General features: G+C 31.6%; 1 protein-coding gene across 1 annotated transcript; it reads left to right on the top strand.

Moving 5' to 3' along the window:
- The first annotated feature begins 1,636 nt into the window (after positions 1-1,636).
- Positions 1,637-7,222, top strand: LOC115985618 (receptor-like protein 35). Its single transcript, XM_031108545.1, has 7 exons — positions 1,637-2,153; positions 3,968-4,054; positions 4,210-4,353; positions 4,437-4,580; positions 4,665-4,808; positions 4,892-6,931; positions 7,058-7,222. Exons 1-6 carry the CDS (start codon positions 1,637-1,639, stop codon positions 6,883-6,885), a joined length of 3,030 nt encoding a protein of 1,009 aa, XP_030964405.1. The 3' UTR covers positions 6,886-6,931; positions 7,058-7,222.
- Positions 7,223-13,365: the final 6,143 nt, after the last annotated feature.

Genomic DNA, 13,365 nt, shown 5'->3' with positions numbered 1-13,365 from the left:
GTTTTCCAATGAAAATGGTGAAAGAAGTCCATGATGTGATTACCAAGACTTGAATCTATAATAACTTGCTTTTGGACAAGTTGTTAGATTTCTTTTCTTTATAAAAATGGAAAAGGAGAATGTAGTTAGCAAGACTTGACATGAATAACTTGCATTTTACTCTTTACTATTCATATATTAAAAGAATTAAGGGTCCCAAAATAAAGAAAATCGGTCATGTGAATTCAAAGACTTGACTTCCTTTCTTTTGGGAAGAAAGCTGCACAAAAGGTTTTTGACTCTCTTGAGTCTTGCCTAAATCAAGTAGTCCCAATTCACTCATGAAATTCACCTTGATATTAATATATATATATAAATCATTAGAGACTTTGTAATTTTTTGTAAAAACTTTAAAAACTTCCTGATGCAATGAATTATAGAAGGCATGCTTTTCAGTTTCATTAAAACTATATGTTTTCATAACTACAAAACTGCTAAATACCCACTACCGATTTTAATGAATCAGAAAAATAAGCCTCCTCTAATTCATTACAAGGGATGCATATCTTATGATTTTATTGCTATCAACCTGAATTTCATGAGCGAATGGAGACTACTTTATTCAAACAACTAAGCATCACTATTTATCATTTATTAATTGCCAAAATATTTTGTGCAACTTTTGAGAAATTACTGATTATCATAAAAGTTTAAACTATTAAAAAATTGTGAATTTAATCACTTAATCATAATTTTAATACTCTCACTCACGTGTGTGCCCAAGCTCTCTTTTAATAATTGAAGCTAAACACATGAAGTTTTAACATTTTACATGGGAGATAAAGTGTAGACAGTGATTGAACTTAAAAAGTTTTGCTTTAATACCATTTAAACTATTGATTATCCCAAAAATTTAAGTTGTTAATTTCTTCCCACAAAATAATTAGGTATAGATGCAAGTTACACGGTTAGACCAAGTCTTTGAAAACACAAGGGCCCATTTTCTTTATGTTGGGCCCCTGACTCTTTGATTCTTTTGTTAAAGGTGACTTAAAATGCAAGATTTCCTCTTACTTTTCCTAAAGCAAGTTTCTGAGTCGAAACTTGGTAAATGCATGGCCCATTTTCACGCTTTCCTCTTCCTTTTCCTAAAGCAAGTTACACTATTCAGAAAAAAGTAATAAAAACAAAATAAAATAAAGCAAGTTATAGTGTGAAGTCTTTGACCGTTTGTAATCACAATGCCCCTTTTAACAATTTTGGGACCCCATTTTGGTATATGTTGTCACGAGTCTTATCGTGACTCGTAACAAATAGATAAACATACTACATAGAGTCCTTGTTAGTCTCCAAACATTAGAAAGTGAACTTAATAAGCGTGCAAAATTGTCCCATTTTTTTCCTATAAAAGAGATACTAACATCCCAGCTCTCCACATATCACATATCTGCTTATGAACTCATCAGGAATAATGAGGTGGTTCATATGGCTCTCTCAACTCTTTTACCTCTTGCTGCTCTTCTATTCTCAACTTACTTCGTCATCTTCTTCTTTCAACTCTTCTTCACCACCACTGTGCTCCCAAGACCAGAGCTCTGCGTTGCTCCAATTTAAGCAATTGTTTTCTCCTTCCTATTATAATATTTCTTATTCAAAGATGGAGTCTTGGAAGGAGGGCACTAATTGTTGCTCATGGGATGGGGTTACCTGTGACAGTGTGAGGGGGGACGTGATTGGTCTTGACCTCAGTTGTAGCCGGCTTTACGGCACCATCCCTTCCAACGCTAGCCTCTTTCTTCTCCCTCACCTGCTTTACGACTTTTATTATTCCCAAATTTCATCTGGGTTTGGTCGTTTTGCTAAGTTGAGATATCTTAACCTTTCCGGATCCTGGTTTTATGGTGAAGTCCCACTTGAATTATCCCACCTCTCCCAATTGTCCTCACTAGATCTTAGTCTCGATACATCTGTTGTGAAGAGGCTTGTTCAAAATCTGACCAAGCTAAGGGAACTTCATCTTGATAGGGTTAACATGTCCTCTGTTTCTCTTACTTCTTTCAGGAATTTGTCTTCTTCTTTGGCATCCCTTACACTCGAACATTGTGATTTGCATGGAAGTCTGCCAGATCTTGACATTTTCGGCTTACAAAACTTACGCGAACTCAATTTAGGAAGTAAGTACAAATTCACACCTTTTTATTTTTTGAATTCTAACACATACTAGAATTGTTAAAAATCTAAAATTCTTTGGTTGGTTTGAGAAAAACATTTTATATATATATATATATATAAATCCATAATAAACTTTCATTGAAAAATATTAAGGAGTTACATTAGCAAATACGTATGTTGATGACACCCCTAATATTATATTAAAATAAAAGTTGAGAGAAAGTTCAATCAAGAATCAAATTTGATTCTAATTGCATTCCAATTTTCTAAAATTGTCTTCTAATTTGATGCCATATGTCTCTTGATTTTAGATGAGTTTCAATTTTGTGCCAAGTCATTATATATCTTATTTCATGTCTAGTCTCTTTACAAGTACATGCATAAATCTTAACTTAAAAAATATATAAGGAAAATTACAATTTATTTCACTTCTATCTAACAATTTGAATATGTAATACTGCTTTCTAAGATATTAAAAACTATTTTAATACCCAATTGAAAATTGAAACCATTTGCAATCTACTTAAAACTAATCAAGATTTTCATATAAAAAAATTATTATTAGTTTAAATATAAATTTCAATTAAAAAATGTACCATGCTCTAAAAAATTAGTTGTTCATAGCTTATTTGAAAAAATGCACACATGAAATAAATTTATTGTATCACAATAACAAAAATGAAGTTAAGAAGTGATAAAAATAGATTTTCACATATTTAAAATTTATTATACTTCTATCCAGGGGCGGCTGACTTCAAAAAAAAAAAAATATATATATATATATATTATTATTATTTTTTGTTTGTTTAATACTTTAATTTATTTTTAAAAATATTTTTGCACACCATGACTTAAATTTTGCACACCCTTATTACAAGTATTTCCAACTCTAAGAGTAAAGTGTAAGTGTTTGTGAATGGTAAGTATTACTTTTTTTTTTTATAAATTTATATTATGTGTGTGAGTATATCTAATTTGATTGTGTGCATTACTTTTTGTTATAATGCTATTTGTGTAAATTATGATATGTGTGGACATTTGTGTGTACAATATAAATATAATATAAATTTATATAATTAAATAATTAGGAAATAGAGATGGTTTGTTACATGTGTGTGTATTGTTATCATGTTATAAAAACTTTTTGTTATAAAGTTAGTAAAACTTAAAAAAAAAAATATTGTAAAGTTCGTGATTGTCCAAGCATTTGATTGGTTATGTAGACACATAGCGTGTAAGTTTATGTATGAATGAGTGTGGTTGTGTGTGTCAATAATTAATACAAAGCTAATGAGTTTAGTTTAGTCATTTAGTTTAATTTTTTTTTATAAAAACAATAACAAATAGATAATAGCAATAGCATAAAAATAAAAATGTTAGATAAACTTAACAAAATAAAATGGTCATAGGCTCACAGCTACCCACATTGGCAATAGATACTCATAATGAACTATCATATAACAATTTAAAATTTGAAAATTTGTAGAAGAAAATTATATAACTTTATGTATTAATTTTTTTTGTCGATAACTCGATATATTCAAATTTTTTAATGACCCCCCTAAACAAAATTCCTAAAGCCGCCACTGCTTCTATCTAACAATTTAAATATGTAATACTTCTTTCTAGGATATTTAAACTATTTCAAGTCCCATTTGAAACCACTTGCAATTTACTTAAAACTAATCCAGATTTTCAAATAATTTTCTTTAAATACCTAATTCCAAATAAATCATTTGTTTTGAAGCACTAAATAAACAATTAGGGATTGTATCATTTGGCAGGCTTACACAACTCATTTTTTTGGATTTATCAGATAATAGTTTGAGTGGTGAGATACCATCATCATTTTCAAACCTCAAGGCACTCTCTTACTTGGATCTAAGTGGGAACAATCTCAATGGTAAGATCCCATCGTCACTTTCAAACCTCAAGACACTCTTTTCCTTAATTCTAACAAGGAACAATCTTAGTGTTAAGACCACATCCTCAATTTCAATTAGGAATAAACATAATCCTTGGAAAATCTTTTGAATCTCACAAATTGCAATTTTGTAGGACCAATACCTACGTTGTTTGGGAACCTCACCAAAGTTACTAAAATTTTCCTAAACAATAACAACTTCACTGGCCAAATTCCATCATCACTTTCAAATCTAAAGGATCTCAATGTTATTGACCTCAGCAACAACAAATTTGAAGGTAGAACTCTCGATTTTTTCACCAACATCATAAAACTCACTGAAGTTTACCTATTTTATAACTGACTAATTTTAATTTGACAGGATCAATACCAGTGTCTCTTGGGAACCTCACAAAAGTTACTGATTTTATGCTCCAATATAACAACTTCACCGGCCGTATTCCTTCATCACTTTCACATCTAAAGGTTCTCAATCTTATTGACCTCAGTTACAACAAATTTGAAGGTAGAAACTCTTGATTTTTATACCAACGTCACCAAACTTGCCAAAGTTTACTTATTTTATAACCAACTAATTTTAATTTCACAGGATCAATACCAGTATCATTTGGGAACCTCACAAAAGTTACTGATATTATGCTCCAATATAACAACTTTAGCGGCCAAATTCCATCATCACTTTCAAATCTGAAGTATCTGAACGTTATTGACCTTAGTTACAACAAATTTGAAGGTAGAACTCTTGACTTTTTTACAAACCTATAAAAACTTGCCAAAGTTTACTTATTTTATAACCAACTAATTTTAATCTCACAGGATCAATACCAGTGTCTCTTGGGAAGCTCACAAAAGTTACTGAAATTATGCTTCAATATAACAATTTCACTGGCCACATTCCATCATCATTGTCAAACCTAAAGGATCTCACTTTTATTAACTTCAGTCACAACAACTTTGGAGGTTTTTGTGGTAAAATTCCTTTTTTGAGCAACCTCACAAAACTCTCCACAGTTGACTTGTCTTACAACCAACTCACTAGTCAAATGTGTGAATTCCAACCTAACAATTCACTACAATATCTTAGATTGGAAAATAACAGGCTTTATGGCTCTCTTCCAAGTTCAATCTCTAATCTTGTGAATCTTATAGAGCTTAATATTGCATCGAATGACTTGAGTGGCATTGTGGAATTTGATGAGTCCACAAATCTCGAAGAACTTGAAACCCTTGACGTTTCAAACAATAGTCGGTTTTTAGGCATCAAAAGCAACTCGAACCATACCTTCCCCTATCTTCGGACATTAAGCTTGTCTTCTTGCAACATAACTGAATTCCCAAAATTTTTAAAATCGTCAAAATATTTACGACACTTGGACCTATCTTATAATGGAATCCCCAATCAAATCCCAAAATGGATGTTTGAAGTTGCGGAGAATCTACAGTTTCTTGATCTTCATGCCAATCTATTGCAAGGAAATCTTCCTATTCCACCTTCTACTATGATCGCCATTTTTATGTCGAACAATAGATTGACTGGGGAGATCCCGTCTATGATTTGCAATGCAAGTAACCTTGAAATCTTGGATATCTCTAACAACAATTTGAGTGGTAAGATTCCACAATGTTTGGGAAACTTTGGTCATAGACTTTCAGTAATGGATTTGCGAATGAACAATTTCCATGGCACTATTCCTGATACATTTGAAAAGGATAATAGTCTAGCAACTATTGCCTTTAATCGAAATCATTTAGATGGGAAATTACCAAAATCGTTTGTCAATTGTACAAATTTGGAAGTTCTTGACCTCGGAAATAATAAGATTAATGATTCATTCCCCTATTGGTTGGAAGCCCTTTCGGAGTTACGGGTACTTGTCTTAAGTAATAATAGGTTTCATGGTCCCATAAGAAATCATAAAAATAAGGGGGTGTTTTTCTCTAAACTACAAATTCTTGATCTCTCTCACAATGAGTTTACTGGTCTTTTACCAAGAATTTATTTTGAAAATTTGGAAGCCATGATGATTAGTAATGAAAATGCACAAAAACCACAATATTTGGCACAGGATTATGGAATTTATGGTAATAGAGAATCTTCTGGACCTTCTCATCCAGCTGTGAGAGTTGTGGTAAATCGTGAAGTGCCTATAGGTTCTTATCAAAATTCAATAGAGGTGACTGTGAAAGGGTCGAATATATACCTCCTGAGAATCCTAACCATCTTCACAATGATTGATTTATCAAGCAACCAATTCCAAGGAGAGATCCTAGGTGCACTTGGAAGGCTTAAATTTCTCCGATTGCTCAACCTTTCCCATAACAGCCTAACCGGCCATATCCCATCAACGTTGGGAAATTTATCAGCACTTGAAGCATTGGATTTCTCTTCAAATAAACTCACTGGTGAAATTCCTATGCAATTGACACTTCTAACATTTTTGGCCATGTTAAACCTTTCACAAAACCACCTTATTGGACCAATACCTCAAGGCAAACAATTCAATACATTTGGTAACGAATCATATGATGGGAACTTCAGATTGTGTGGATTTCCATTGTCAATTAAATGTAGCACTAATGAGCCACCACCAACAATATTCCTAGAAGACAATGATTCAATGTTTGCAGAAGGATTTGGTTGGAAGGCCGTGTTGATTGGCTATGGATGTGGATTTGTGTTTGGATTAGTTGTGGGATATGTTGTGTTTAAAACAAGAAAACCCCAATGGATTGTAAAGTTGATTGAAGGAGAACGAGAGGGAAGGGTGACAAGGTGCATCAACCAAAGACCCAAGCAAAGAAGAAGTTAATGCCATGTGGATTAATACTGTGCTATGGATTAATGTGTGCTCTTAGGTGAGTGTGACAAACTTCTCTTTGCATTAATATTGTGCTATGGATTTATATTAATTTATATTAGAAGTAGCATTAAAATTTGTCTTTTCGTATGTGTTCCATAATTTTTCTCTATTTACTTGGAAGGTACTATTGGAAGTGATGAGGACCCTATTATCTACTATGAGTTGAAGAAGATTACGATCTTTGACTTACAACTGTTCATCAGAATGTTGGGTATTAAGGAGTGGATCATGTTTATATGAATTGTGGTGTTGTTTTCCTATTCATCTAATAATCATGTTCAGATTTCACGTATGTATTTGAGGATGAGGGTATTCTTTGTGTTTGTTTTAAAATTGTTTCGTGTCTTGGACTTAGTTTTGGGGCTAGTGTTTTGCTCAATTGGCTTATATTTATAATTGAGGTTATTTCTTGTGTTCATTTGTGTTTGTTTTGGTACTATGTGGAACATTTGGACTTGGGATCCGTTTGTTTTGAAGGGTAAAAAAGTGAAAAGATAAAAAATAAAGAAATGATAGAAAATGGAAAGATAGAAGAGATTTTATTTTTCCTTGTGTACGTTTAGTTAAGAGGATAGAAAAGTGAAGAGATGGAAAACTCATTCATTTAGTTGAAGAGAAAAGTGAAAGGATAGAAAAATAATTTATATGAATTTACTCTCATACTCTTATCATATAAAACATTATTATTTATTTATTTAACTCTATATATTAAAAGGATTCAGAAAGTTAGTTATTGTCCTTTTGATTTTTGGAAACACCCTTAATTTAATTAGAGCCGTAATTAAATATTTATCTTCTTGTTATTCAATTCAACCAAAAATTTCAGCCAAAACTTGGCATTGCATTCCTGTTCTTATATTTGCCAAAATTGAGTTGAAAAGCCACAAACTTGACATCTTTTAGAAAATTGGCATTACATACTTTCCAATGACACTTCATCTGTGTCAAATTGAAATTCGCAAGGCCGAGAACAAAGTTTGTAAAAATGGGAAGAATTAGGAAAAACTCATGAATTGTGGCCCAAAACTAGCTTGAATTAACAACTTTGCAAACAAATTTGCCATAGCTCATGCATAGGTGATTCAAAATTTTGGTACTTTTAGACACTAGGCGTGTTTCACTATGCCATAGAGCTTTGTTGGATGTTCATCGAATCGCCATTTTTTTTTTTTTTTTTTTTGGCACAAGGATGACAAAATATCAACTTTAAAAATATTCCATTTGAACCATCCCACTTCCTAGTTGAATTCTACCATAAACAATAATTGCACCAAACTGATATCTTTAGAAAATATGTTGCGTAAGCTTTCCAACGGTACCAAGAATGTGCAAATCAGAGTTTGGAAAGGCCTCTAATTAAGTGCACAATGATGTGACCTCAAAACTAAATATTGTGCCAAAATTCAAGCTGAGAAGTACCAAAACAGCCAGGCAACTAGCTCATCTCTACCATCTCTAGAAAATGATTTTACAAAAGCTCCTGGATTCTCTTTTGTCAAATGATTTTCCAAAAACTCATGGGGTTTATCTATTGAAAATTCTCTTTCAAAAACCCATGGAATTTTCATTGAAAAACACTTTTCCTAACCACATATTTTTCCTTTGAAAAATGGCTTTTCTAAACCTATGGAAATTTTCTTTGAAAAATGAATTTAAAAAGACATGGGATTTTTCCTCTTGGAAATGGCTTTCAAAAAATCCATGAAAATTTTCCTCGATAAAAATAAAACACTTTTTCAAAACCCATGGAATTTTTACTCTTGAAATTTGTTTCAAAATTTTCATTTGGACTCTTCATGATTGATTTTATTTTCATTTTAACCCTTCAATTCTCACCCGCTTAACCCTAAAATTTCCAAGGATTTTGTCCAAGAATTTTGTGTGCTAATTGAAAAATATGCAAACATTGAGCGGAGCGGATGGAACAAAAACAAACAACAGAGAAGAACTTGGTTTCCATAGCTAGTGAAATTAAGAAGTTACGTCTAGAATTTATTTTTATAAAACGTTGATGCATAAAAATTCAATTTATTTGTCTTCGGTGCTTTCTTTTCTTGTCATTTTTTATGAACAATTTTTTTTTTTCCCCTTTCTATTTCTCAATAGGTATTGCTTTTGAGATTTACCTTTTTTATATATTTCTATCAAGCTTTTCAAGTGAAGATTTTGTATGTTGACCTAGTTCTTGAGATATCTTATACATAAAAATACATGTGTATCAAAGATGAAATGTACTTTTTCGTTTCATATTTTGTTAAATATATAGTCGCTAACCTGTGTGATACTCGGGATAGTTTAATATAAAATGTGATATAAATATGTATATATGTATGTATATGTATAATTACTTAATAAACTACAATATGAAAGAGGGGGGAAAAATCTTTCTCAAGTTAAAAGGTAAGGTAGGAAAAATATCAATTCCTAAATAACATTTATCACTAAAATAGAAAAAATATTTCTAAAATTCCAAATTTTTTTTTTCACTAATATCCAAAACAAAGAAAATGTATCAAAAAATTTTAAACAAACAAAAAGTTGGGGGGGGAATCATGGCAAAATCCAACCTTTCTCTTAATAATATTTAAAACACAAAATGTATCCCAAAATTTTATAAATTCAAGAAAAATAAGCTTTTGAAAACCTAAATCCAACAAAAGCTCAAATCAAAAAACTAAAAAAATACGTTGTTTTCTTTTGTTATAATAATTTTTGTGGTTGTATGCGTGTATGGCAATGTGGTTTTAATATTCAAATATGGTTACAAAATATATAAAGCCTATTGTTTGTATTTAGAAATTAAGCAATTAGTTGGTATGCTCATTCAAATACAAATGCAAATATTGTGTGAAACTCAAATACTAGCTTCAAAATACAACTAAATATTAGACATAACTCAAAACAAACCAAAGTGATGAAAAAAAAAGAACATGTGATCAATTTTGTATTTCAATGTGATTGTGGTTGTACTTTGGTAACCTATGATTGAGGAAAAGAATCATTAGTGAAAAAGAAAAGTAGAAATAATAATTAAAAAAATTCATTGAAAGAGTAACAAAATAACTCAAATACTATGCAATTAATCAAACAATTGGTATGCTCATTGAAATACATATTCAAATATCATGTAAAACTCAAATACCCGCTTCAAAATACAACTAAATATTAGACATAACTCAAAACAAAACAAAGTGATGAAAAAAGAGAACATTTGATCAATTTTGTATTTCAATGTGATAGAGATTGTACTTTGGTAACCTATGATTGAGGAAAAGAATCATTAGTGAAAAAGAAAAGTAGAAAGAACAATTAAAAAAATTCACTGAAAGAGTAACAAAATAACTCAAATACTATGCAATTAATCAAACAATTGGTATGCTCATTGAAATACATATTCAAATATTGTGTGTAACTCAAATACCTGTTTCAAAATACAACTCAATGTTAGACATAACTCAAAACAAACCAAAGTGATGAAAAAAGAGAACATGTGATCAATTTTGTATTTCAATGTGATCGAGATTGTACTTTGGTAACCTATGATCAAGGAAAAGAATCATTAGTGAAAAAGAAAAGTAGAAATAATAATTAAAAAAAATTACTGAAAGAGTAACAAAATAACTCAAATACTATGCAATTAATCAAACAATTGGTATGCTCATTGAAATACATATTCAAATATTGTGTGAAACTCTAATAGCCACTTAAATGATGTAGCAGATACTTAATTATGCCTATTAACCAATTATGTAAATATGAATAGCACACAATAATTACCACATAATAACATTCACCATATGAAAAGCAATAATAATGAAGTAATTAAATAACAAAAGCATATGGTGATGTAGTGGAAAACCTAGGGGTAAATCCAATGGAAAAAACAAAAAAAAAAAAACTCCCATTCTGAGGGTTCCCAAATCCCCAGATGAAATTCACTAATAAAATTGAAGTTTACATATAAACCTTAATTCCTAGACCATATCCTATAGAAAACTTACTGACATGACCCAAGGGTCCTTCAAGCCGCTTATACTCTTCTACTCTAAATTTCTTCCACGAACTGCATCTGTGGCTCTAAGGACCACCTTGAAGGTTTGATCTCCACAACAAACACATACTAGGATTGCTCTATAGCTTCAGCATTGGTCACCAAACTGAAAACTCCATCTTAAGAATGCATTTGGTACAAGCAGGTTAGTGAAACTAAGTTTACAGTTTTTCTTTTGTAGATCACGACACAATTCTTCTAAACCTCTTCAAAACTCCCTTTAAGTCAACCAAAGCAAGATAGAAGTCTAAAATGGTCATAATCAAGTGATATGATAACACCCAAATAAAGCAAAATCCAAGTGACAACAATCAGATGTAGAAGGGCAGGCCAAATATTAGGATTATGATGCACATTTAGAAAATATCATCATATAAGGCAACACAAATTGATAGAAACATCGGTTAATAGAGCGTATACAAGTAAGCAAGAGACACTATACTGGCATTGATATGGGAGATGGGGGACAAGATATTACTCATAATTCTGTTCAAAATACAGAATTCATCAGTGAAGCCTACAATTGGAACATAAGGACCTGACACCCAATGAAAAATGCTACTCACAAATTGAGTAAGCATTTGAGAAGCGGATGATTAGGCCTCTTAAGGGAAGGAAAAGGGGCATTTTCAATCCTAGGTATCCCTTAACTATCAGACATAGCATGAGGGTAATTTGATAGCTGTTACCCCGAATATAGACCCAAAATGAACAGCTTTCAGTATCACAGTCAAAGATGTTGGCGCAGAATTCAAAAATGAAATGGGTTGGTGGCTGCCCAAAAAAAGAGCGAAGGGAAAGCCATTGTCAAGATGTAAAAATGTGGGGACCACAATTAGACTTGAGCTCATTGAGACAAATATCTTGCTCTAAGACAAAAAAAACAACAGGAAGTTTGGACTTCGTAATAGTCCCAACACGACTCTATATCCCTAAAGCAATGTCTATCTAAAGGAGGGGAGGATCAAGTGGATTAACAATATCTTCTAGGTCGCATGGTGAAAACCTGAGACACATCAAAGATGCAACACAAAGGTACGAGAAAATGAATATGATGCACATGAGGTGTGATATGAAAACTCAATGCAAAATACACCTAAAATGTAAGTCTAAGCTTGGAATATACAATGAATGGCCTAAACTACTTGAATGAAAGCATGAAAAGCGTAAAGTGATTGAAAACCCAACATTGCATCTTTCAGGCATTTTATCAAACACTTACAGTGGGTTTTAAGTGCACGATTAAACCTCCTACAGTCGGTAACAATAGGGTATTTTGATTCTGTCAAATTTTTACATCCAAATGCAATGGGTAGGACTAACCTCCCTTTCACAATCCAAACATTCATATTAAAATCTGCTATGATCATCAAGGAAAAGAGAAGATATAGGGCTTAGCAATTGATAGGGATCAACAATACTTGAAGAAATTTGACAAAACCCAAAGACTCAACACAAAGGTACGAGAGTTTACCACCATCAGACGAGGAGTAATCCAGTGGTGGTGATGGAGAAGCCATCTTTGGAGGAGAAGAATAGCGGAGAACGGCGGCGTTTGTTCCAGTCGAGAAACCGTTGATGATGATGAAAGGGAGAGTGTGATTGACGGCCGAGTTTTTTCCGATTCGCCTCGTACAACTTGTGCCCATGAGCCATGAAGAGAGAAGAAATTAAAAAATAACTTCATATATTTATTATTAAAAAAAAAAAAAAAAGCTGACCTGGATTTAGAATTACTCAAAACGACGTAGGTTTTTTTTTTTTTTTTTTCTTTTTTTTCTTTTTTTTGTGTGTGAAAAAGTTAGGCGATTTTGAGATGAAGTGGGAGAATGTAATTAAAATTAAAATTACCCCAAATCATAAGAATGTAATTTGTGATTTCCTGAAACTTTCGATTAGAATGAATTATTTGGAGAGAGAGAGAGAGAGAGAGAGAGTCCCACTGATTAAATGTTGCAGCTTGAATTCGTCAATTTTTAAGACATGTTGAGACTTCAGGTAATTTTATTGTTTACTAAAGTTACAATAGTGCTTAAGTGAATTTCAGATAGGATCTCGTAACAAATTTGTTTCTTACAATATAAAAAATACAATTAAAAATTTAGATAAGAATTTCACAAATAAAAAGGAAATTATGAAAAAAGAGTTAGTTAATGAAATAAATAACAGAAGAGAAAGATAATAATTCAATAAATATAGCTATGTTTAAAAATGTAATATAGCGATTATTAATTACATAAAAATTAAGATGATAAACTTTTCTTCCTTTTTTTTTTTTTTTTGATGAAAGATGATAAACTTTTCAAAATGCACATTTCACGGACAAAATGGGCTTCTGCCCTTTTCCACAAAACTAATTAGTCTTTTGCCCTTCTTCC

This window comes from Quercus lobata, chromosome 4 (assembly GCF_001633185.2).
Source record: "Quercus lobata isolate SW786 chromosome 4, ValleyOak3.0 Primary Assembly, whole genome shotgun sequence".
NCBI classification, from domain to species: Eukaryota; Viridiplantae; Streptophyta; class Magnoliopsida; order Fagales; family Fagaceae; genus Quercus; species Quercus lobata.
Note: the sequence above shows the minus strand (reverse complement) of the source record. Positions and strands in the feature narration are given on the sequence as shown.

What these genes read in the sequence shown, in the direction of transcription:
- LOC115985618 (XM_031108545.1), top strand. Translation starts at nt 1,637, where the DNA reads ATGGAGTCTTGGAAGGAGGGCACTAATTGTTGCTCATGGGATGGGGTT. An exon ending in ACGCGAACTCAATTTAGGAA is followed by an intron (nt 2,154 to 3,967) that starts GTAAGTACAAAT and finishes TGGATTTATCAG; the next exon opens with ATAATAGTTTGAGTGGTGAG. An exon ending in AAGTGGGAACAATCTCAATG is followed by an intron (nt 4,055 to 4,209) that starts GTAAGATCCCAT and finishes GCAATTTTGTAG; the next exon opens with GACCAATACCTACGTTGTTT.